The 26,693-nt window shown below is 39.9% G+C and overlaps 1 protein-coding gene across 5 annotated transcripts in view; it reads right to left on the minus strand.

Moving 5' to 3' along the window:
* Positions 1 to 2,311: 2,311 nt before the first annotated feature.
* ctbp2a (C-terminal binding protein 2a) overlaps positions 2,312 to 26,693 on the minus strand; it is a 90,240-nt gene continuing 65,858 nt past the window's right edge. For 4 of the 5 annotated variants that reach the window (XM_049600545.1, XM_049600544.1, XM_049600543.1 and 1 more), the window contains 8 exons: positions 20,423 to 20,577; positions 12,992 to 13,136; positions 12,005 to 12,211; positions 9,660 to 9,874; positions 7,801 to 7,931; positions 7,485 to 7,612; positions 7,272 to 7,398; positions 2,312 to 4,068 (listed from right to left, as the gene is read on the minus strand). In XM_049600545.1, coding sequence (XP_049456502.1) covers positions 3,885 to 4,068; positions 7,272 to 7,398; positions 7,485 to 7,612; positions 7,801 to 7,931; positions 9,660 to 9,874; positions 12,005 to 12,211; positions 12,992 to 13,136; positions 20,423 to 20,577 — 1,292 coding nt within the window. In that variant the 3' untranslated portion in view covers positions 2,312 to 3,884. Of the gene's footprint in view, positions 4,069 to 6,906; positions 6,985 to 7,271; positions 7,399 to 7,484; positions 7,613 to 7,800; positions 7,932 to 9,659; positions 9,875 to 12,004; positions 12,212 to 12,991; positions 13,137 to 20,422; positions 20,578 to 26,693 lie in introns of all 5 variants that reach the window. The other variant, XM_049600547.1, reaches the window with a different exon arrangement.

Consider the following 26,693-nt stretch of genomic DNA (forward strand, 5'->3'; position numbering starts at 1 on the left):
TATTCACAGGTTTAAAATTGTAAATGATTTTTTTTTTTCAATCAATGTCAGAAAATGCTGATAAAAGGTCTGTCACAATTTTACAGAACCCTGTGTGTATTTAAATTAATTAATCAATTCTGTTGGCCAACTACTGATCCAAACCGTACAGTTCAGTTTCCCAAAATAGAGGACAAATAGAAAATTTAAAAAACGGCAATTATTGTTTGCACAATGTGAGGTGTTCTAGTGAGTTATTGTATGGTTTTTTTTCTCCTCTCAATTTTACTACTTCTCTTCGACAGCACAAAAAAATTCAAACAAGTTTTAGTATAATATGGTGTAAAAATGTCAGAGAAAAAGTCACAGTATAAAACCGGTAAAACCAGTGTATACAAATGTCATAAAGTCAAAGTGTTATATGTCATAAAAATGTCTTTAAATAAGTTGTAATATTATTTGTAAAACAATACTTTAAAAAATGTTCTATACATCATAAAAGTGTGTCAAAGCGATAATAATGAAAATGTCATGAAAAAGTCATAGTATAGTATGTTATTAAAAAAATATCGGAAAAAAGTCAGAGGATACTATGGCATTAAAAATGTCACAAAAAGTCATAGTACAGTATGTCATTAAAAATGTTACCAAAAAAGTCATAGTATAGTATAACATTAAAAATGTCATAAATATATCATAGTATAGTGTGTCAATAATAATTTCACAAAAAAGTCACAGTATACTATGCCATTAAACATGTCATTAAAATTTCATAGTATAGTATGGCATTAAAGATGTCATTAAAAAGTCACTGTATAGTATGTCATATAAAATGTCACTGAAAAGCCACAGTATAGTATGGCGTTGAAAATATCATTAAAAAGTCATAGTATAGCATGCCAAAAAAACTGTCAAAAATGTCATACTATAGCATGGTGAAAAAACTGTTCAAAAAGTCATAGTATAACATGTCAAAAAAACTGTTGAAAATGTCATAGTATAGTAGGGTGAAAAAACTGTTCAAAATGTCATAGTATAGCATGCCGAAAAAAAACGTCAAAAACATCATTGTATAGCATGCCGAAAAACGTCATAGTATAGCATGTCCAAAAAAACATAAAAAAAAGTCATACTGTAGCATGTTAAAAAAAACTGCAAAAGATGTCATAATCATAGACTGTATAAATAATAGCATGTCAAAAAAACTGCTAAAAACGCCATAGTATAGCGTGTTGAAAAACATCATAGTATAGCATGCTGAAACAACTGTCCAAAATGTCATAGTATAGCATGTGGGGAAAAAACTGCTTTAAACATCATAGTATAGCATATCGTAAAAATGTCATAGTATAGCGTGTCAAAAAAACTGCTGAAAACGTCATAATATAGCATGTTGTAAAAACTGTGAAAAACATCATAGTATGGCATGACAAAAACGTCATTGCATAGCATGTCAAAAAACCTGCTAAAAACGCCATACTATAGCATGTTCAAAAACATCACAGTATAGCATGCTGAAAAAACTGTCCAAAATGCCAACAGTGTCATAGTATAGTATGTAAAAAAACAGGCAAAAAACGTCATAATATAGCATGTTGAAAAAACTGTGAAAAACGTCATAGTGTAGCATGTTGAAAAAACTGCAAAAGATGTCATAATATAGCATGACAAAAAACGTCATTGCATAGCATGTCAAAAAACTGCTACAAACACCATAGTATAGCGTGTTGAAAAACATCATACTATAGCATGCTGAAAAAACTGTCCAAAATGTCATAGTATAGCATGTCGAAAAAAATGCTTTAAACATCATAGTATAGCATATCGTAAAAAGGTTGTAGTATAGCATGTCGAAAAAACTGCTAAAAACGTCATAGTATAGTGACAACCCCTCCACTCTTCCGTGTGGTGCTGGTGTACTGTGTGTCATAATGTCAAAATGTCATAGTATGGTATGTTTCAAAAACTACTAAAAAAGTCGTAGTATAGGATGTCGAAAAAATTGTCAAAAATGTCATATATAGTATGTTTGAAAAACTGCTATAAATGTCATAGTATTACATGTCAAAAAAAACTGTCAAAAATGTGGTAGTATAGCATAGCATATAGCAGTATATTTACCAAATGGAAGTAAGAAAAAATAATTCAATAGCAAAATCTACACTGACTTTTTAATGTATGTTGAACAATGAATGTATAATTTTAAGATTACTAACGCTGACAGTGTCAGTGAATTCCTCCATTTTGGAGGATTTTTAAGCATCTTACAAACATCTGTGAAAAAAAAGTATCCAGAAAGAAAAGAAAAACACATCGCACAGAGCCATAATCATCAATCAGAACAGTAAGTTTTATTTATTGTTTCCAGCTGCACTGTATGCTATATGTTCACCTTGTACAAGAAACAAATACAAATACTCACACTAAAAACCAAACAGTCTGCTAGCAGCCGTCTCTTGCTAACATCATGGGGCTAAAAGGGATGGATGTGGCTGCTGCTGTCCACAGAGGGCATGATGCCCCCGAGAGCCACAGCTGGCTTTCATTAGAGCAGAAAAACAAAGAAGAAGAAACTATAAGGAGGAGAGGGCGGGGTCGTTCACATAAGACTATGATTATAAGAACATTTAACAAGGCAATACAAATCTAACAGGACTGAAAACCTTGAACATCAAAAAACGTACATTTGATATATATATATAAAAAAAATATACCACAATGGAGAAAGAGGTGGAGACGTGAAAAGCAATAATCCAGTCTTTTTTTTCTTCTCTGGTCAGATTTGGACATATTTGAATGTTGATCTTTTTTTTTCCTGAGTCAGTAAGAGATTTACTGTTTCTGTAATTTCCTACTTCGCTAGCTGGTGCTGCAACATACTGTAGGTCCTTTGGATGCAAACAAGTCATATTTGGGATGCTGTTCATGACAATAACCAAATATTGTAGGTACCTCAGTTCAGCAAAGTTGGAAAAGTTACAACAGCAATATTTAATTGATGTGACACACTCAACATACAATATCTAACCACGAATGGCAGTCTGTTTTATCCTCCTTTTTTTAATATATTTTTTTTGGTTAGAAAGGGTAATTTTGCCTCATAAGCCGAAACATTCTTCATGGAACTACTGCCCCGCATCTTGTCTCTACATTCATGGGCCACCAGCCACGACGATAAGAAAAGAGTAAAGATGGAGTCCAGATTTCTGATGGAGACGGCAGATACTGCTGTTGTCATCAGCTGACTTTTCTTGTCTGCTAAACAAAACTGTGAATCCATTCATTTTCACACACTGAAGAACAGAAAACAGATATTCACTTGCAACAGAAACACAGAATATAAGCTAAACAGAGGAAAAGTAAAAAACAAAACAAAATAACACGAGACATGTTTGCGCTGCAATGGGTGGAGCTGACGAGGAAGAGGAGGAAATGAGGCTTGACGGATCATTTACGAAGTCACTGTCCCTTCAAGCTCTTACGTTAAAGCAGAGAGGACGGGTCGGAGTTCCATCCTGCACGTGGAAATGTCAACGTGTCCCAGAAGTCAGGAGGAATCCCCCCTGAAATATATTCAAAAATAAAGATAAAAACTAAAATATCACGTAAATCAATGAAGAACAAAAACAGATAGGGGGGGAGGAAAAGGTTTCAGATCATCGTCGCATGAGTTTGACGGTCAGTCCCATCTCAGTGTGGCAGCTCATCCACTGTCCTCACTCAGGGCTTAGTGGTTTCATACAAAAAGAAAACGTGTGAAACGTTGCCCGGCAGGCAGTCTGCTGGTAGGTTCAGATGGCTGAAGTCAAGCGTACAGTTGGATGGTTGAGTTGGTAGGGTTTCTGTTTTTTTTTTTTTGTTTGTTTACAACGGTTTTAGCCCCCTGCTCGGTCACAGCAGCAGTCCTACGGCTCAGTCATGTGCTCTCTCATGGGGTCGCCATGTTTGGAGGGTTGGTTGGGGGAGGTGGCCTGTGACGGATGGGTACCGGGGGGCAGGGTGTGGGCGATGGGCACTCCCCCAGGCACCAACCCCTCCATAGGTCCGGGTATCCCACCGGGGGCGACGCCCACCACACCAGGAGGGAATCTGGAGGAGGACAGGAAATGATCAACAGGCGTGATACAGAGCAAAACTGTTTAACTTAAAGTAACCTTCTTTTTTTTTTTATTTACAAAACGGCAAATCCTGGAGAAAGCCTGCTGCTGCTCATCTGTTACACTTTTTTCCCCACCACAAATATTTGTTGCTCCTGATCATTAGCGTCTGAAGTGGGATTTTATAATAACTGCTAATTAAAAAAACAAATCAACACATGAAATCTGAAAAACTGTGCAATTAAAATGAATATATAGATAATGATTTACTCTTGGGGATACAAATAAACATTTCAGAGAATCCAAACATCTGAGCATTAGTGAGCATCATCACCTCTATGATACTAAATATTTAGACATAGTGCAAGGAGCACAGCAGCATGGAGGCAGTACATGAGAATGTTCAGGATCCTTATCTGGTGTAGGGGAGGATTTTAAAGGGTTGTTCACCCAAATTGCAAAAAGAAAAACATTATTTCTTACTTTCCCTCCAGTTATATTTAGCCATACAGAGTTTTTGCTTTACTGCTCAGGTTTTTAAAGGTCCAGTTTATAGGATTTAGTGGCATCTAGTGGTGAGGTTGCAGAACTGAAACTTTTCTTGGGTGCCAACTGTGTCAGAGAACTATGATGGAAAATGTGAATGTTTGATTTGCCCCTTCTGGGCTACTGTAAAACAACATGGCAGACTCCATGGATGAGGACCTGCTCTGTATGTAGATATAAATGATTCGTTCTGAGGCAATGAAAACACAGAAATGAATATTATACACAATTCCTGCTGATAGATGCCTCTAAAGCATACACACTGGACCTTTAAGATACTAAGATATCTGCTGCCAACAATACTGGAGGTCAATGGAATTTTGTTTGTTTCATAGTCTTCAGAAAACTATTAATCAGCACTACGTCTTACCAAAAATAGTGAAATAATTTCCCCAGTAAATGAGAAAAAAATATTTCTTCTTTTTTTTATAACTTGGGTGAACTGTTCCTTTATCACAGGGAGCTGAAAGGGCAAAAGTGTGTGTATGTGGGGGGTCTTAGAATGGTGCAGAAGTAAGTCCTAAAACCCGGAAATGAGTTAGCATTTTAGCGTTCCTGGGTCCTTCATCTTAAAGTCACTGGGTTTTTTCAACGTTTTTTGTTTAGATGCCTGAAATAAGGTCTGTGGTTAACACATGAGACTTTCATGTTTTGTTCTACAACAGTTAATACCCCACTCCTGAATTTTGAAGCCTTTATGTTTCCTATAAAAGAAGGTCGCTAACAAGTGGCTTAATAAGACTATAGTGCATTGTCACAGTGAACGCAGCTTTACAGCCTGGTTGTGATGGCAACGTTGAAGACATGCAATCATACTGTATCTTTATTTATGAAGCACTTTTCAAAACAAAGTGCTTTACATGTAAATAACATTTAAAAGAACTGATAAAAACTAATGTGAATGGACATAAAACTCAAGTAAAATCAGGAAAGGCTCTCCGATTTCTGAAGTATGTTTTAAGAGGGGACTTAAGAGAGATCACTGACTCGTTCAACCTGGTTTCCTCAGGCACACTGTTCCAGAGCCTCGGGGCCCTGACAGCAAACGCTCTGTCCCCTTTAGTTTTCAGCCAGATCTCTGGAACAGACAAAAGACCTCTGCCCGAGGACTTCAAAATACGTCCTGGTGTGTACGGCACTGGTCAGAGATATAGCTGGGAGAGAAACCATGAAGAGCCTTAAAAGTAACCAGTAAAATCTTAAAATGTATTCTAACACATTCTGGCAGTGTAAAGAGGCGAAAACTGGAGTGATGTGATCACGTCTCTCAGTTCTGTTTCAAAGCCTGGCCGCTGAATTCTGAACAGTCTGGAATCCATTAATAGATTTTTGACTCAGGGAAGAAAATAGGCTGTTGCAGTGATCCAGGTGTGTAAAAAAAAAATGGATCGGATTTTTGAAACATTTCTAAGATGATAAAAATATTGCAGAAGCTTTGTGACGTGCTGCTCAAAAATTACTGTCAAACCAGACTCCAAGATGTCTTGCAACAGGTTTGATTTTTATCCAATAGGGGAGTTTGGATAGCTTGGTTATAACCTATGGTTAGCATTTTACTTCTGGCGATCGCATTTACACTTCATAAGTCATCAAAGTGGTGGTCGCTTGTGATGATTATCTTGCTGCACAAAACGTCTAAGTATCATAAACTGTTGTTTGCCACAGAGCTTATTTTCTGCAGTTATGTAAAATCAAGTAGAAAAATAACAATGGGTTTTTTCAAGGGAACCAGGGTGAACTTTGGGGTTGGCTGAAAAAAAAATCTTAATCCCTGCAGCACTCCATTGCAAATAAAACAACTAATAATATCCCAGGTTTGTTATTGAGGGTTTTGCAAAAGTTTAAGATTTTTTAATCCCTTTCTTCTTTCCCTGTGATGACATAACTCCATAAGAAAAAGCTCTACAACTAAAACCTTCCTGCTTTTCTTACTTCACCTACCAATTTACATAATAAAAAACAGTCATTGCAATATTTGGATTACACTTCTTGTTCTACTCTTGATTTCCAGTGTGCCATATGTAGCTGTACATGTATAGAAAGTGTCCAACATTAGAGTGATCCTGTGAGCTGTGTTTGTGTTTCAGGGTGGTGGTGGTGGTGGTGGTGGTGGGGTTTGGGGAGTTGATGAGATGCTGGATAGAGTGGGTACAGTTACAGGAAATGTGAGTTCAGAGTGTGAAGCAGAAAGAGGGGCCACAGATTTCAATGGGCTTTGGTATTTATTAATGATGTTATACGTCTGCTCTGGCCTGTGGGCCAGCTGTGGTAAGCATTCATTTACCTGGTTGAGAATTAGGTATATAATTTGTCCTGCATTCCCCCCGTTGCTATGGCCTGTACCATGGTTTGGTTCATTCGGCTGTGTGAGAGAAGCAGTTCATTCTGGTTGAGACAATATAGAGACTGAGAAACGATGGATCAATTCATTTGGGCCAACTTCTACGTATTAATACGCCACAAAAACTAGGACCCAGCCCAATATTCAGGAAAAGAAAGTCAGAATTGTGTCAAACATACATATGAACATCTACACTCCCCCTCCCCCGTGTGTTGAGCCTCAGCTACTGCAGGTGTTGAGGTGACACAGGTGATCTCTGTGTGATGTGAGTAGCTCGCTGAGTTCCTTCACATAAATCCCCCTCCTACCTGTAGGCGGCACCATTGATCTCAGGGTGAACTTGAGGCTGCTGCTGCTGCTCCATCATTCCCCAGGGCGCCGTGGTAACAAAGAACTCTTTGTTGACGCAGTTTCGGAGGCTGTCAGGAATACGGCCTGTGTCGGGGCGAGATTGAGCAGAGGTGAGCTGAGAAACCGAAAAATCTGTGAGAGTGGGAATGCGTTCAAAGGTGTCTCCGTACCAGTGATGGCTCTGCGTATTTCTGTGGCGGCGGCCTCTCTCATCTCCAGTGATGCCTGCTCGCTGTACCAGGCGGTGTGGGGTGTGCAGATCAAGTTGGGGGCGTCTTTCAGGGGACCTTGGGAAAAACTGTTCAGCAGGAAATGAAAGAAAGAAAAGAGAAACAAAGGGATTAAGAGATGCAAGAGGCAGAATTTCTTTTGTTCTTGATATCATTGGGATTTCCTTCCCTTATTTGGGTGTATTACATATTTGAGATTCTTGTCCGATATGTTTAACAATGAACCGTCTGAATAAGAAGGTGTGATCATAAGCACCTGAAAGGCTCCGACTCATGGACGTCCAAGGCGGCTCCCCGTATCCTCCCTTCTTTCAGGGCCTGAGCCAAAGCTTTCTCATCCACCAGACCTCCCCGTGCCGAGTTGACCAGGAAAGCACCTTGACGCATCTACACACACACACACACACAAAAACAGCAGCATAAATAATTCCAGCAATCAACATGTGTGGCTCTGAGGCTGCACACCCAGGGTGGCTGTCATTGGCTCAATGCTGCGTGGGAAGACAACACGTGGTGGGAGACAAACGCTTTTCAGATGAAGAACGACAAGATAACAAAAGGCCTCTCAAAGACAGGAGACATTTAAATGACACTAATCCCTTCATCTTCACAGAAGCTTTTATTCACGGTACATAAGACACTAACATGTATGTCACGATGCAGATGAACATGCATTGTATTTAACTTGATTTTTCTTGTGAAAGCTAATAACACAATTAGTGAAAACATATGCAGTTTCAAAGCAGCTGTCACTTTCAGCAGCTGTACATGCTGCAAATAGTTATTAAACCATTTATTTTAACACAACCAGCAGTTTGATGTATGTCCTCCAGGTGGCAGCAATGATCAGGGGAAGACTAAGAGTGTTTTCTTATTTATCATATTAAAACTGATCCCCAAAGTGTAAAAAATTAAATAAATTTGGGGGTTAAAGTGCATGCTGTGGTTAGCTTAGCTGCTGATTCATCAAGGCTGGTTCACTTGCAAGCCTGACAGTGACTTGGCTGGTCAGTAGCATTTTTCGGTTGTTACTAACTGCTGTAATGGCAACTCAGAATTGTGGTGTGGTGTGCTGCATAAACATGTTGTGGACTTTAAATGTACAGTATGTTGGATTATACAGCAGGAAAAATTGCAAACATTTATACCATTCAACTGCTGAGAAATGCTAATGTGTACTGGTTTGTAATAATTTTAAATTACTGAAAAAGTAAAACAAGAAGACAGACCAATAATAATGAAAGATTAGAACAAAAAAAACCAACAATAAAATAAAATAAATAAAAATAAAATAAAATAGAATTAAATTAAATTAAAAATAAATAAATAAAATAAAAGTTTAATTAAAAAATAAAACATTAAAGAACATAAAAACACAAAAGTAAAATAAATACAGTGAAAGGAATAAAAGCAATAAACAATTATGGTCCTAATTATGTATTGCATGTTTTACTGAGAGAAAAATGTCACAATTCATATTTTTTCCAACATGAAAGTCAGTATGCTTGGCTCATTTTCGAAAAACAAGCACAAGAACACACTGGCTGACTCCTACACACACAGACACTTTGGCCTGTTTGGGTCACAGTGACCTGAGAATTATGAAACTGTGAGGAAGAACAGGCTGATTACAGCGAATCTTCCCAGCACATTACAGACATTAAACACAAAGAGCTGCCCCACCCCCAAACATTCATCCCTCTTATTCCGGATCCACACAGATTCCTCAAACGTCTGTGTTTCTTTGTATGTGCGTGTTCCGGGTATCTTACCACTCATTAAAAGGTTGTTTAAACAGCTTATAATTGGAAGTTGCCAACAAAGGAGCGCTGGCACCCAGGGAATGCTTAGTGGCCAGCCAAGTCAGCTGCCAGTCCGCTGGGTTAAAGCTGTGCTACCAATCTCCAGGAATCATTAGCCTAGTGAGGAGAATGTGCAGCCCGCTTTGCTGGGTAATGAGGGGGAGCTTCTGCCAATTGAGGTTTATCAGTGTTTGGTAAGTTGCAGGCTCGTTCTGCCTCTCAGACCATGTATAATGTGAGACAGTAAAATCTGTTTCCTTTATTTTTCATCTCTTCATATGAGAAAGATATACAATGAATAAGGGCCTCCTACCTGTTTGATGGTGAAGTCGTTGATGAGGTGGTGGTTGTGTTCGTTCAGGTTGCAGTGAAGGGAGACGCAGTCGCTCTGGTAGAGCAGGTCCTGGAGCGTGTAGACTCGCTGAACGCCAAGCGAGCGCTCCAAGCCGTCTTGGAGGTAGGGGTCGTAGAAGATCACGTTGAAGCCGAACGCCTTGGCCCGCATCGCCACCGCCTGGCCTGAGCGACCTGATGGAGGCATGAAAGGGAAAGAAATCACACACTAAGAGAGGATTCAGATTTTAGTAGCTTGGTTTTAATACTCAGTCTTCGGACAGTGCAGCTATCCCTTAACAGCAACTTAAAAAAATGCATGTGTGTATTTGAGTGCTGGCACTGAAAATATGAACTGATTAATCTATTAGTTATTTGACAGAAAATTAATCACAGCAAATCTAATGATTAATTGTTTAATGAGCACAAATGCCAAACATTTGCTAGTTCAAAACATTTGTCATCCAATTAAATTTTAATGTATCTAATACGCAAAAATAAATCTCTCACTAATAGCTTTATTTTTTTAAACCAGCCACAGCTGCACTTTGTGTTTAATACTAATATAAAAATCATGTTAGCACTGACACTGTGAGCTTGTTAGCATACTAACGTTAGCAATGTGCTTAAAGTATCTGCATGGCCGTGTTCGGAATCGCATACTGACATACTGCCTACATACTCAAGTTGGATATACTGCATACAACCTACTAAAAAGTTTATTTAGTGGGCAGTATGCCATTACCGACACTGTTCACACTGACGTATGCGCAAGCAAAACAGTCATGTGACTGCATCTCATGACTTTATCAACGCCAGCACCTCTCACATCTCCAAAAACATCTAGCAAATTTCCAGACAGGCAATATTTGTATAAACTGACCACATCTTGAGAATGGAAAGAGTGAAAAATGTTAAAACTTAATAAAGTGACATATTAACAGCTTCTAACCTGTCTCAAAATCTCGGCTATTGTGCAGTCTGAAGAGACGTGGTGCATTGTGGGGCAGTTGAGTATGTCCAGTAAGTAAATGTGGGAATCCTAGGATAGTGAAAGAATGACCCCCCTAGGCCCCTACACTCCCTCTGACTAGCTAGTACTTGTTGCTTTTGTTGGTTGGATTAGCTCGGTTTAGGTAAGAGGAGTGGAACTAGTTGGGGTTGGGGTAAGAATGTTTAGGCAGAGTGAGGCGAGCCTTTTCTTCGCTATCCTAGGATTTGCATCCAGTACCAAATATTTTTTCTAATGTAGTACACATCCAGGCATTTCTCACAAACAAAAAATCTAAATACTATGCAGTGTGGACGCATTACATACTCAATTTTACGTCATACTTTGTACGACTAGTATGTTGGTATGTGATCCAATCAAGCTGCAACCTCTGGGGCCGTAAAATAATTAAGCTAACATGGATGTGCCAGAAACTGCAGTTCCATGAATGGCCACTTGAGGCTGGCTCCAGAGGCAAGTCAATCCCCATACACCCCCATGTTAAAATGCCCAACTATACAGCAGAAATTAACATGTTTACAGCCTGGTGCAAAAAATGGTTTTCACCTTTATAATTTATTTCAACATTCTTAACAACTGCACAAGGGGTGACTTTATATAACTCAGCCAAGTCAATGTAATTAAGGTTTAAAGTTCTGCATAAATAGGGCCCTTGCTGCTTTGATTGACAGGCTGTCAGTGAGGCATCACCACAGTCTATGAGTGAGATCCACTTCTCGCTCCTATACAGCTCCAACCTCTTGTCCAAATATGGTTACTTCTGGCTCCAAAAAAACCCAAGATGGCAATGGCAAAAATGCCAAATGCCAAGTCCACAAACAGTGGGTGACATCACTATAGCTACGTCCATTATTTTTACTATCTATATTTCAAACACAGCCTTTGCCTGCATCCATCTTTACAGAGCAACTAACATGGCTGCAACATCTTAATCTTGCTCACAATTTTTAGCATTTAACAGACTTAATTATGACAATTATCGACAGAAAAGTGAATATATATATATTTATTTTTTTCAGCCCTAATGAGTTCCAAAAAATTAAGCAAACTGACAACCTGGAAACACAGTGACAACACAATGAAAGGATAATTACCACCCCTAACTGATATCAGAATTGAGGAGCTGCCTTGCAAAAATTAAGATACATTAAAAACATTTAATCTCAGAATTTGAACAAGCAGGTAAAATGAGATTTATATTTAATAAAGAGAAGAGAGGCTGTCCCTGATGGCCATAGTAGTTGTCATATAGTTACATACAGTTGCTGTCAACCAACAAACAATCCACTGCTGAAAAGACAGAAGGAGCTCACCAAATCCAATGAGACCAAGCGTCTCTCCTCGGATCCTGGCCGCCCCCGACGCCACCTCCCGGATCTGCTCCACACTCTGGACCCGCGTGCCCTCCCGGAGAGCCTGGTACAGCCAGGTGTTTCGCCGATACAGGTTGAGGATGTGACAAAGTGTTGAGTCTGCTGTCTCCTCTACAGCCGCTGAGGGAATATTACACACGGCGATGCCTAGAAAAGGTCAGATGGGAGAGGAAAAAGGAGAAACAATGAAGCTCGAGAGATGAAAGCGACATAGACACTTCAAATGACATAATTGCTTCACAGATTTAGTAGTTATAATAGTCGGTTATAATTACTGTAGCTGTTTTGAAGAGAGATTCATGTTTTATTTCACAAAATAATTGGCAGGAAATTTCTTTTCTTTATGACCCTCTACAAAATAAAAAAAGCACTGTGTATAAAACTGAACTGTGAAGGATAAGAGGATAATTATAACTGCTAATTATGCCCATGAAAAGAACATTTCTCAAAAAAAAAAAAAAATCTATGTCAGCGTACTAAGATGTATTTGCACAAACGACAATAATTAGGATATCACACTAAATCCCGCTCTCATACCAAACATATGCCAAAGGGGCCAAATGGGAATCGGAGGGAGAGTTTCATATCAGTTGGAGCATCTGCTCTGCATATGCAATCAGCGCCATTACATATTCTGTTTACAGTATGTAATAATTCCTGCTACATATGTTATTTATGTTAAGTCAATACAGCAAGCAGAGTTTGGTTTGGCTTCCATCCAAAAGTGCACTATCCTTATCCATAATGCATCATTTTTTTGATTTATTCTTTATTTTTCCTCATGCTGTAGTGAATGAACGAGCCATATGGGCAAATACAACCACTCCTTGTTCATTATTCTCAGCATATTTTTACTGTCTGCTTCTGAACAACCTCACTTCTTACATCTATCTTCCTCCTATTTGTCTGCATCTGTCTCTGTCTCACCAAGATCTCCGGCAGCCTTGATGTCGATGTTGTCGTAGCCGCTGCCGATGCGGATGATGATGCGCAGCGCCTTGAACTTCTCCAGGTCCTCTCTGGTCAGGGTGATAGTGTGGTACATCATGGCCCCTACTGCCTCATTCAGCACCTGATTAGAGAGGAAGAGGCATCATCATCGCTGTCTTATTGCTTCGCTATTCCCTCAGCAATCATTAGCTGCATTAGAGATGAGAGCAAACTGGAAATCTGGATTTATATTATGATCACAATGTGCTCTTAATCAATATCATCCAAACATTATAATTCAGACGGTTTTTCCGCAATGTTATGTATGAGCAACTTTAATAAGAGTGCTGTCTCTACCTCCCTTTTCCAGGATCTAAGTTTATGTCCGCTTTTCTTCATCTAAATGCAAATTGATTGTTTATGTCTGCCCTAAAACATGAGTGGTTGTCTCTGTGTTTATAATGAGCGCTTGCCAAAGCTGGTTTTTGTCACAATCCATTCATTCAAACCGTACGCAAACAAGGTTGAAGTGGATGCGGGCGGGATCATAAAGTAGACCGACAGCTGCTGAGGAACCCAGAAAGCATGAGCAAGTAGCTGCTGCAAGCCACCGCCGTTAAATAACAGGTTTAAATTCACAACCCGCTCAGTGAATTAACCTAACCCAGCCAGATTAGCATAACCATGAATTACCATGCAACATTTTTTTTTATTGGAGTGAGCTGTAGTGAGAGCTGGATGCTAAATTCAAGGTTAAAGCTCTCCTCATGCATTAATCTCATTACTTGAGAGAAGCGGGCCCAGCAGCAGGCTTGGCTGGAGACGATGCTGGAAAATGACAGAGAGGCACCGCCGACTGCTGAGCAACAGAGAGACGAGCTGAAAGCAAGTTTACATGAAGTGGAAAAAGTGAGCAAATGGGTTTTGTGTTGCTTTAATTTGTTAAAGAATTATTCTGCAGTTTGAGCTGGCATGCCACGGTGCATGTTCATCTTTACATTGTTTTGCACAATGCTATTACATTACCTACAGCGAGGGATCATGAATACTGCAAAGCATATAAAGCCTTTAACAATGGAAACACACTTCACTTTTCTACACTTGTGTAATAGAACAAAGCCTTAACGAAATACTTGAGCATGGAGATTCATGTAAGGTTTCAGAGGGAGTTACACTACTATAAAATAATGAGCTTTATAGCGGTTGGTAGGCGTATTCTTGAACTTTGGAGTGAGCCGGGCAAACAGTTTCCCCTGCTTTCAGTCATTATGCTACACTAACCGCCTGCCGGCTCTAGCTTCCTACTCAGTGTAATGAGTTGTATCATCTCAAAGACCAGTGGTTTTTAACCTTTTTCATCAGGGGACCCCTTTTTTATCATTGAGTAAACTGACGATCCTTGGCTAACTGACCAATTTGTATCTTAAATAGGGGTGGGCGTTGTAGCCTTAAAATAATTTTACAATATTTGAGGGTATGACAAACTAGTAATTTAAGAACATAGAATTGCAACAAAATAAGTGATAGTTTTACAGTTTGCCTTCAAATTTTCAGAGAATTCAGTTTCTGTATACAATATTAATAGTTAAACAAAATAAAATCTACCACAAATTACACATTTAAACAGCTCCCAAATACAAAAAATGTCCCCTGGAATCTATATATATATGAATCAACAGGTGATTTCCTTCTGTTTTACCAAAATCATAAATGTTGTTTTTTTTCCACCTGGACCTTTATGCTCTGCCATTTCTCCTCTAATCATCACGCTGTAACCTGTGACAGGCTGTTATGATACCACAACTATCACACATTCACATATATGGAGTTTTTGTGGAGTCACGAGCATCACGTAGGTTTACATTACCAAAGGTTTATGACAAAATCACTTGACGACACCGACTCTGCTGTGCACACAGCGAGAGAGGAGAGGGAGAGACGCTGTGCTGCTGCCAGAGGAGCCGCTGAATGAGTTCCCTCTGAGCTGTAAGTTGCTAAAAGAGTCTGAGAAGTCCGGGGCTGTTCATAAAACATTCAGGACGCCACAGTTTATTCCACACTACTGAAGCTGCTCCTCTTTCTGGAACCACTGCGGAGTCGGTAATAATTTCGCTTTCAGCCACGCTTGTTGTTGCCGTGGGTAACAGGATGATGTCAATATGTCAACAAGTCGAAATATCGCCAGTATCACAATATGAATTTTTCATATGATGTTAAAAATTATACTGGTATTATCGTATTAACGAGATGATATGGCACACCCCTAAACTTAAATAATAATCTAAACTAAAAAAAATAACAATTTTATTTCATTTTCTTCACAGAAATGAAGACCTACTGTGTATTTTATTTTTAAAGAAAGTTTTCTTACACCCCTTAAAATCAAAAAAGCCTCACAACCCCCTGTGAAGCTTTGACAACCCTGGTACCATAGACTGTACAACAGAAGCAGACTCTGGGTCTGGAGAGTGAAGCCAATGAGGAAGTAGTCTCACTCACCAGACCTTTTCCAAGAAAAGAAAGGTCTGGCTGCGCCGACTCTCACTCTAAGATTGGAGAAAAAAACGCCCCGGCTTTTTTTTATTTCTTGCAACCAATCACAAGTGTTCTTGGCGGTGCCAGCAACAGTGCGCTTGTAAAAATATTGCCGGGGGGAAACAGGTTTTGGTGTAACACGCCCACAAAAATATCGCCTACAGGACGCGAACCATGGCAGAAAAATGGCTACATCCCAGCAAGATCAAACACCGCAAAAGTTAGTAAAGGATGTGTTGAAAACTGCTACACAACCAGAGGTTGTAGGACGGGACTTCAGCGTGGCTCGTTCCACCCAATGAGAGGCTGATCTATGCAGTGAACTTCCACCCACTCAGGCTAATGAGGAAGGTGCCTTAAACTGCATTATTGTTAATCACCAACAGGGGGCAACTCCACTGGTTGCAAAGAGAAGTCTGATTGTTGTTAGTCTGAGATAATGACCCTTCTTCTACCTTGATTTATTACCTTAGTAACTATTTTCCTGATGAGTTTATGGTCTCAATCGACAGTTTCAAGTCCTCTTCATACAGCATAATGAAGCAGGGCATGGCTACCTTGTGATTGACAAGATACTACCACAGCGACCTGTGAATCAGGATAGAGGCATAGCAGTCTTCCACAGCTTCACCTCTCATCCAATAATGGTCACTTCTGGTTCCAAACGGCCAATACAACAAACTTGAGGCTTCAGAATGGTAGTCCACAAACCAATGGGTGATGTCACTGTGGCTGTATCTGCTTCTTTTACACGGTCTCCGATCAAGCCTCTCATCTAATGGCTGGTAAAAAGCTATTTGCTCCAAATATCAAGATCGTGCTCAAAAGCTGCAACAAAGACAAACTAATGCAATACATTATTCAAACAACTTTACTAAAACAACAACAACGTTTATCTTCCTTTCTCTGTGTATGGTTCTCAAAAGCCATCGTGATTAAGGGCTAATTCTTTGGGATGGAGGGACATAAGGAAAATAATGTGGACATAAAAGTCTAGGACCATCATTTTATACATGAATATTTTTATTTTATTACTCCTAAATTATTCAAAACACAGAGCATCCCTGTATGGTTAAGGCACATACTATATAACCGCAATGTCTTTGCTCTCAATTCCAATTCCTCCATGTCTCCCCCAACATTTCCCGTCCATCACTACACTGTCAACTATCAAACAAGCCCCAAAAATACCACAAAAACCCTGCCATTCATGTATGACAAAGTACTGACATGCTCCATTTCTCCTGAAATGTTCTTTTGTCCTGATTGATGTTTTCTGCATGAGTGAGATACACATAATTTTCTCAATTACATCCTCTCCTGTGGTTGAGATTTTTTTTGTGCAACTTTTACTTTGCGCTAAAACAGCAGCACTTCATGAGAACAGTAGTTACTGATACGGTGATGCGAAAGACACTTGAAAAACACACCACTCTTTTTTATCTTTCTGAAAGTCTAATCTGTCTTTCCAAGGACAGTGCTGCTGTTATTAGTTAATAGACCACAAGTGCTTTGTAATAAATTTCTTTTAATGTGCACTCAACAGGGACCCAAAACACTTCTCGCAGGTCACCACTGGCTTGCAGTTGCACTTTGCAGAGCACGAGTACTGCAGTTTACACACTGATTCCTTGAGTGACAGATTCCTTAATCGTCGCATTTGCTCTCTTCCAGGCAGTGCGTGCAAAAAGACAGCAGTGTGCTTTGGTTTGCTTGCTTGGTGTGTGAGTCTGTTTGTATACTTGTGTGTGAACAGTACTTCACTACTGAAACTTGCAGTGAGGTTGTTGGCGAGTGTGTGTGTGTGTGGAGTGCCCCATCTGTACCCTCTGCTGTGCAGTTATAGTTGTGGGAACGCTGCCAACATCTATTCTCCCAGATGGGTCCTCAGTATGTGTAATGTATTCACTACGAGAGCATCGTACTGGACGGAGATTGCTTGTGTGTGTGTGTGTGTGTGTGTGTGTGTGTGTGTGTGTGTGTGTGGATTAAGGGGGCATAGAAAAGCCTAAAGTTAGATGAAGAAAAATCAAGTATTTATTTTATATTTCTTCCATTTAACCTCTAAATTCAAATCATTAGGTTAGCATAAAAGTAAAACTGACAAGGGCAAGGTACAATTTCTCTTAAAACAGGAAGTGGAACCCTCTCTGTCGTCTTCTTTAAAGACACAAACCCTTCAGCTCGGATTGTAAAATTTCTCCTCTCCTGGCTTCAGTGTATAGGCAGTAAAATAAGACAAATGTTTCACCCACTCTGGCTCAGAACAATTATACTGCATTTCTATTACCAGCCTCCTCCTCCTCCTCCTCCTCCTTATTTAACAAGGCAGCACTTCAGCACCCAGTGGGATTAGAGTCAGTGATGAAACCATTATAGCTGAACTGGGAGAGTGGAACAAGCCAGTGGGCTGAAATATTATTAAAACATTACAGAGGAGGAGACGCAGAAAGAGGAGAGGGTTGACCCTTCTGCGCTCAACGGAAGGCAAATTATTCAAGAATCGCATTCAAAGTTCATCCTATGTCCATACCATGCCTGCGTCCTGCAGATGCTGCCGCTATTACACGGAGCAGTGCTTTATGTGGTCTGACCTATTCCAAACATGTGCTGTATATTAAACAGTAGATGCTAGAATGTTTGGCAACACGGTGGTGCAGTGGTTAGCATTGTCGGTGGGGGGTTCGAACCCACTGTGGGGGAGCCCTTCTGTGCAGAGGTTGCATGTCAGCGTGAGTTTTCTCCAGCTTCCTCCCACAGTCCAAAGACATGCAGGTTAATTGGTGACTCTAAATTGTCCGTAGGTGTGAATGTGAGTGTGAATGGTTGTCTGTCTCTATGTGTCAGCCCTGTGATAGTCTGGTGACCTGTCCAGGGTGTACCCCGCCTGTTGCTCAATGACAGTTGGGATAGGCTCCAGTGCCCCCGCGACTACAACCAGGATAAGCGGTTACAAAAAATGAATGAATCATAGAATGTAGACCTATCCACCAAACGACAGCGTTCTGCCAAGTCCTGCCCTCCTGTGCAGTACTATCTGTAATCATGACCTCTGTGCCCTTATCCCCTACCTGCCTCAGACACTGACGCACCAATCACAGCACATAATCACGGCACAGTCTCAGCACAGCAGTGTGGGACTCGGCAAAACACTGCGTTTGGTTGGTAAATTATAGCAATTACCTCATTAAACTTACAAACAATGCCTTTGCTGTCTGTCACACTCAGGAACATCAGAAAATTGTTGGTTGTTTATTAAGAGTGTCTACAGATAGAACCAAATTAAATTTAAGGTTTCCACCACCTTATGTGAAATTTAAGACCAAACCTGCAATGGAAGTACACACTATATATGTGTGTATGTGTGTGACGCACATGTGTTAGTACTCTTACACACTGATGTCAGTTCAAAATGAACAATACAGGAAAAATTACAAATATTGGGTGACTTTAAGTTTAATGTGTTTAATGTACAAAGAAAACAAAAACTCACTGGTGTCATCACTGCTAATTATTATTGCAGTTCTTTGGTTTGTGTGGTTGTAGACAGTCATTGGGTCTGTCAGGCTGGAGAAATTTTCGCGGTAATGTAACAGAAAATATTCAAGATCCAATGAATCTGAATTTAAGACAGTTTTAGACTTTTTAAGACTCCTTAACGCTTATATTAAGAAAACTTAATTTGAGACATTTTAAGGACCTGTAGTCACCCTGATATTCCCTGTTTCTCTGTGCCTTAGTCACATTTATACTTTTGATTTACTTCCATAAAGTACAAGCGTTCCATACATTTATTTTCATTATCGATGAATTTCCTGACTTTTGCCCTTAAAAAAGCACAGTTTGACTTGTTTTTTTAAATGTACTATTTCAATATAATTAACATGTGACCAAATTTCCATTTGTAGGCTAAAAACTCCAGAAACAAGCAAGAAAATAAACCTTAAGTTTAGAATATTTAATCATACACATGTGATGCCAAGAATGAATCCACACTCATTAATTGTTGTTATTAAAATTCAAAGAAAATATGACGACAGTATGTGACTGCAGGAATCTTGGAAAACATAGATTTAAACACATTGTCAAATACATGAAGTTCCTTGTTACAGCTCCTCCGTCTGACACACTATTGTTTAATTCTTCATTTTTCCCCCCTTTTTATTTATTTATTTTTTTTCCTGGCTGAGTGGTGAGACAGATTACACTTGATGTCTACAAGCTCCAGATTGCTTGCAGTGAAAATTGCTTGAAGAGAAGAAAAAAAAGGAAACATAAAATTGACAGCAAATCAACAAGAACTAATTAAAGTTAATTACATACATAAACAAAGGCTGCTAAAATGAGCTGATAAATAAGGAGCCTTCATGTCAGACACTCGAGATTTTGGACGGGGCTTTGAAGGCTCTTGTTCTGTTTTGAATGTTTTATTTCGCTTTGATTGATTTGAGCAAGGTGTGTGTGGTGAACACTGGGGCGGAGGGTGGGAATATTCGTGTTTAATATTGAGCTTATTGATTAAATATATGGAAAAGGGGTCAGATTTGATAAGTAATCACTTCTTCCTAGTCCTTTTCAGACATGAAATATGTTTGTTAGGTATTCTTGCATTGTTTTTTTTTACTTGATTTTTTAAAATTATTTTTTTGCACGTTTGAAATAAAATCTAATCTAATCTAATGTGATGAGCCATCCCAGGACTGCAGTCTGTTGTTGTAAGGGGTTACCAAGGTCAGAGCTTCAGGTTTGTTTTAGTGCAGGTAACAGTTTAACTAATGTAAAGATATTAAATAAAATGGGGGCAATCAAATTCTGTTATTCTAAGAATTGTAGCTGCCACATTTTTTAAAAGCTACAGATGAAGAGATGACACCTGACAAGTTATTTTCGTACCTTTTCATGTATCTCCTGTGTGGACTGGGCGTCACAGAAAGCCACGGTGGCCAGGTCTTTGAGGATGGGCATCTCCACAGTGCAGTCGCGCCCATCCAGCAGCGCCACCAGGGGGCGCGGGTGCATAGGCCCATTCATAATCTGGGGCCGAATACCTGCAGAGAGACAGAGGGAGAAAGAGAGGGAGTTAATTATTTATGTCTGGCACACACAGTCAAGTGAGCTGCAGAAGAAGCAGTAAAATGTGGGAAATGCATCCCGCAGCAGGAAGTGTTTACACAGGCTGGGACTGTGTGTTTTGCCTGTGTGATAGGCTAAATTAGCGACACACACACACACATGCCCGAGTGTGTGTAGTTCCCTACTTTAAACCACTATCATCGTCTCCTTTACCTGGCAACACTAGTCGATATCACACACACACTCACACACACTCACTCACACATACTAACACTGGTGATATGAATACCCCCCTCTCTTGCTGTTATCCACACTGTTACCAGGCAACAGGTCCTTTCACCCCATGAGGTCATCACCTCCATTATCCTATCACCGTACAGAAGCCGGCAGGCCTCCAGTGTGTGCGTCTCTGCTTCTTCTATACAGTTTACACCCTTCACACACTCGTTCCAACACTGAAGAAAATCAGCCGCTTAATTCAAACTTCGTCTCCAGGTTTGTCCTCCCGAAGAGAGTTTTTTGGCTTCGTCTTCACCCTTCTGTCAAGTTGTGATACGGCTGCCCTCCGGGGAGAAAAGTGTCAGAAACACTGCTGGAAACTAGAAATGTGCCAATATTGATGAATTCTTACTCTCACTTCCTTAAATCAATGTGATGTGTTCTTTAGTTTCTTAAATAATAGTGTAAAATCGAGTAGAAAATGTGACTGTGTGGACCCAAATTCCACTAAAAAGAGGGAAAAGAGAAAGGAGAAAGGGGGGGTCCACACACCACCACTCTCTGGCTCCCTGCTGCCTGTTGTCATGGTGATTAGAGGATTTGGGCAGGATTATGAAATATTTTATTTAGTGACATCTGCGCTGCTGGAGAGGACATCCAAGCCTGCTCGCTCCATGTCTGTCTCTCTAACTCCTCCACTTTTGGGAAGCAAGAAGCATGTTTGTGACCTACACGACTACAACATGCAAACATATGTACTTTAAACAAATCAGATGCGTAGAACGGGGAAACAAAATACGGAAAACATGAGGTGCACGCAAATGTAGCAGTGAATCAGTTAATTGTGCCTCACTTCTGCACCAGCAGGCTCGTTCTCCGTTCTGCAGAGTTCATAAAAAAAAAGGTTGCAGTGATTACTGATCCAAGTTTGAAGAAGATGGAAATGGTGTTTTCTGGTTCTGGTTTGCAATTTTAAGACCCTTAAAACCCATTTTTTCAATCAGCTTGTTACTGTGAGTGATGGGATCTTACATGAACGCAAACATCTCTGCCAAAGTTAGAAGAGTTTTGGCTGTTTTACAAGAGATTTCTGTGTGTGTGTGTGTGTGTATGTGTGTGTTCTCGCTGGCTTGAAATGGGCGAGGCTCAGTTGTGAAAAAAAGTATAAACATTTGAATCTAAATTTGATGCCAGTTGTTGGGTTGTTGGTTTTTGTTGCCAGGCCACTGTTGATAAAATCTGATCACACAACACCCACACAGTCCTGATGAAACAGATTAGCAGAGATTTTGAGTGCTTAATAAATAATAACCAACAATATCTTTCCAAACTTTCTCTTTAACTTAATAATGTGCTTATTAAGTCATGAATACTTGATGTTATAGAGAAACACTTAACATTTCGTTATGCTTAAAGGCCCCAACACACCAAACCAAAATCAAAAATGTAGTCCAAACCAAAGGCTGACTGTTCGCCTCATGTTGCCTGTGTCCCGGCCAAAAAGTTGCACTTAAACACACTGCAAAGACTACAGCCAATGGCTAATTAACCGGTACATTCTGCGCCTGCCTGAGAGACAATAACTCTCCATACCAGCAGGTGTTGGTACTCTGTGTTCGCTATTCAAAACGGGAAACTAGAAGACCAACAGGATGGATTCAAGATGCTTGTTAGCCAGATAGCATATTAACAAAACAACCCAATGTGGAAAGAACAATTAATATTTACTAGGGGTGTAAAGGTCCATCCATCCATGGATCCAAAATCATCAATGCAAAGTGAAAGCATCAATCTATATCGCATCTTTAGGATACGCTTTTATTTCGAAAGTCCGTGTCACCGTCAAACAGCAGCAGGCAGATGACAAGCAGCCAAGAGAAAGAAAATGAGGATAGCGTTATTTACCCGGGAATAAATCAGCAATGTGGAAATAACTGGAATTTGGAGAAAATACAGGTCAACAGACAGAGCACATGCTGTCTGTAAACAATGCTGTTACGAGATCAAACACGACTTAACGTTACCTGTCTGGACGAGTGTCTCACTTTAGCAACATTAGCTGCTCTGTATCAACAGTATTCGGCTTAAAAAAACGCACATGCAGGCTGAAATTCAACCGTGCTGGTCTGTCAGGAGATGCAGTGACTTAAACCAACAGTAAGCAAGAAAAAAACGTTACATGTCATTTGTTAAGCTATGAGTAGAGGAAAAAGTCTGCTAGCTGCTAGGCTAATTTATGCAAAGTAAACATGCTTCAGCTAATAATTGTTTTGTCTCTGAACCTTGACAGTTATTGAGCTGAATTTGATACTTTTGTTAAACAATATTGTTATTAATCCATGTCTTATCACTGTTGTGAGAAGTTTTCCTTCGGGGCTTTAAAACAGATAGACCTGGAGTTAGGAAACAGATGATGGTTTGGGTCAAAATGAAAACATTTTCAGAAACCTCAAGTTAACTTATCCCATGTGCTGTTTTATGTGTTAGTGGAGCCAGTTTAAAGTAAACTTTACTGCATCATTTATGTGTTGTTTATGTGTTTTATGGCCAAAACCAAAACAGAAAGTGGTGGCAGCTTCTTGTGTAACTGATTGTGTTAAATGGGCAGACAGTTTAGTCTCATATCGATCACAGGCCCCTAAATCGCATCGTGGCAGATTTTGTAATATCAGCAAATATTGTGTCGTTGTCCAAAGAATCAATATGATATTGTATTGTAATGAAACTAGTGATTTACACTCCTAATATTTACCACGTCCTGGCGAACATTAGCACAAACAATTATGAACCGTTTCTATTGAACTCAATGGCTTTAAAAAAAATGTACCTAGTATAATACATTTGTTTCTGATGTCACGCTTTCCTCACTTCAATTTCTCTTCTCATGCACTGAGCTGACCTGCCAGTCAGAGTGATTTCATTCACCTACAGGCAACACCGTCTCCAGTGCTGATTGAGCATACTGAATCTGCCAAAAAACAGGCAACAAGGGCTGACTAGTGCAAATGGCAAGGAAAAACTAGGGCAATAGATGCTCACAACAGCCCGACTTTGACCAACGACCGACCATCAGCTTGGTGTGTCAGGGCTCTAAGATAAAAGCCTTAAAAGAATTTATCTATTTTAAAAAAAGAGTCTGGATGCAACGAACTATAGATTCATTTTTTTAGCTTTTACAAGCAAGACACACCTCTATGGTACCACATCTTCTGAAGATATACAGCGCTAAAAGGATGCTGAAAAAACAGGTTGTAAATTATGCATCGTTTGATGCCTTTACACACATGCAAACACACACACACGCACACAATAACAGGCCACCTGCACCAGACCTATCAGAGAGAAATGGAAACAGGGGATTAATTTAAAAAAGAGCTTAGCAGTGTGTCATTAATATCACAGCTCTGACAAAACTGACACACAACCTGGATTTTTTTTCAGGGTTAATTCATCTAATAACTGGTGGCGTTCTCTCAGTGTGTTTCCGTCTGTGTTTCTACCAAACTGCAGAGGAAGGTGAAACACATTCAGACATCTCAGAGGCAGAGACATGGGGGTGTGTAGCAAAAACTCTGTACAAGCAGAGACGACATGTAGAGAGGAAGAGTTCAGCACTCTGGGAATTAAAGATGAAGAGGAAGGAGAGGGGAGCAGTGAGAAACAGGATGAGGAGAGAAGGAGGACACTCTGGTGATGGGCTCCTGTCATTGTATCGCTTCAACTTAAGATCTCATGCGGGTTGCAGCAGTACTTGCAGGATGAATTATAAGACACAACTGATCACTTTTAACAATGTGGATGGGCCTTTCAAGGGGTATTCCACCAGTTTTGTGCATGTAGTTCAGTTTCCTCGTCCCAAGGGCTTGAGCCTTGACATTCTTTTAACAGAAAGCCTGAAAACAGGATGTGTGGGTGGAGTTTAAAAGATGTGGCCATTTAGGAGGCAAGGCAGGCGTAGTGAAAGAAGCTATTTAACTGCAGTATGGGAAATTAGGGCTGTGTCCAACTCAGATTTATGTCAGTCGGATTGGATTTGTGAATATTCGACTTTTTTCATGTGCCGTTTAAGAGTTCGAACAGGGTTGGTAAGATGTGCAAGTGCTAATGCGAGCTAACTATGCTAAAAACAGAATCTAAAATTGTGCAACACTTTTTGACATCAGATGTCAAATAAAAGCCAGAGACTATATTGTATTAAGTTGCTGTGAGCTGTAAATCCACCACCTCTAAGCAGAAGGCACAAGATAACTCATCTCAGTGTCTGCGGAGCAAAGCTTCTCTTCCTCTGAGCAGCTGCCTCCACCTGACTCAGACTCACCCTGGCTCTGGGTCTGCAGCTACCTGTACCGGAGATCAGCGTGAAAGTGAGGCGCGCTCACTCTGCAGCAAAATCTGAGGCCAGAAACATCCCTAGAAGTACAAAATAAACAAGTCTGACAAATCTCAGCTGACTGAGGGGTCTCTGACTGCTGAATCAAATCATCGACTTTCAGGAGGCAGCCTTACGGGAAGTGACGAGCTGTGCAAAAACACTGTATACTTGCTTGACCCATGCTAGACACTAAAAGTCAGAATATCTTGGCTTGTGTTGCTTCAGTTTTGATTATTATTTGTTTAAATCTGTCTTTTGTGAGTTCCTAAACTTTGTGAAAATGCAATACTTGATCCAAATTTGAGGTTAAAGACAACAAATCATCCGGCCTGGGCCATCACGGCCTTCTCTGAGCAGTTTAAACCAGCAGAGTTATTATTATCTGTTATATCACCACTTGTTTGGATGAAATTATGTTCCGTTAGTTATTACTGACCTTTTCCTCTGGTTATTTTTTTCTGTATTATTGCTTTTCTTTTATGTTTTGCTTACTTTGTCTTCAGTGTTTTGTGTTGATTTTATGAGTTTTAGAGCTGCTTTGTGCGCCACTTTATAACTGTGTTTTATAAAATGCCGTACAGATAAAGAGATTGTGTTTTTATTATATTCCATTATATTACAGCCATTAACAATATTATTATTGTGCGGCGCTCCTAATAAAAGCAGCGCTTCATAAAAGCCTAAATGGCATATCAAAAGAGAAGAACGACAAGAAAAGAAGAAAGGTGCATAAAAAAGAAAAGGTTAAAAGAAATAATGTGGAAGAAGTGACCTCCATCTTTCTGTTCCTCGTATAAGCTGAAAGCATGCATTATTCTCATCGGGGGGACTCATTGTGTGTGTGTTTGAGTGTGTCTGTGTGTGTATGGTTAGTATGTGTTAGCTAGAAGAGGTAGGGGGTTGGGGGACTGCTTGCCAAACACACCTGTGGCTCCACAGCTCTCCCTGCGCCTCCTCATCACACTCCTGCAGAGTTCATTATCACAGCTCGGTCTGGCTGAGCAAGAATATACTTCTATCATCTAAACAGTCTCACACACACACACACTTTGAGATGAAAGGACAGAAAAGCAGCAAACACAGAATCACCTGCTTATATGTTATCCACATACGCAAACAAGAAGCCGCTGTTAGGAAAAAAAAAAAAGCAGCGTCACTGGTAGGAAGTAGGTCAAACTGCTGTTGATTAATTATTTCCAAGTGGCTAATAGCCTTTCTCCAGCCTAATAAGGCAGAACGTGGCACCGCATTTAACACATGATGAATCTGCGGATAATTAACGCCTAACAAGGCTGTTAATGAGGGTCTTAATGACTCGGATACCTGGCCAGTGATTTGAAGGAGCTCTTTGGCTTTAGACAGAAAGAACTGAATCTTCCCTCAGCCAAAGAAAAAAAACGAGAATGACAGCGTGATTATCATCTATGAGGACAGGTGTAGAGAATTTTTAAAAATCCACAATTGTTTGGACAATCATACTGTTAATTCACAGAGAAATAA

The sequence above is a fragment of the Epinephelus fuscoguttatus genome, linkage group LG16, assembly GCF_011397635.1.
Source record: "Epinephelus fuscoguttatus linkage group LG16, E.fuscoguttatus.final_Chr_v1".
Taxonomy (NCBI): Eukaryota; Metazoa; Chordata; class Actinopteri; order Perciformes; family Serranidae; genus Epinephelus; species Epinephelus fuscoguttatus.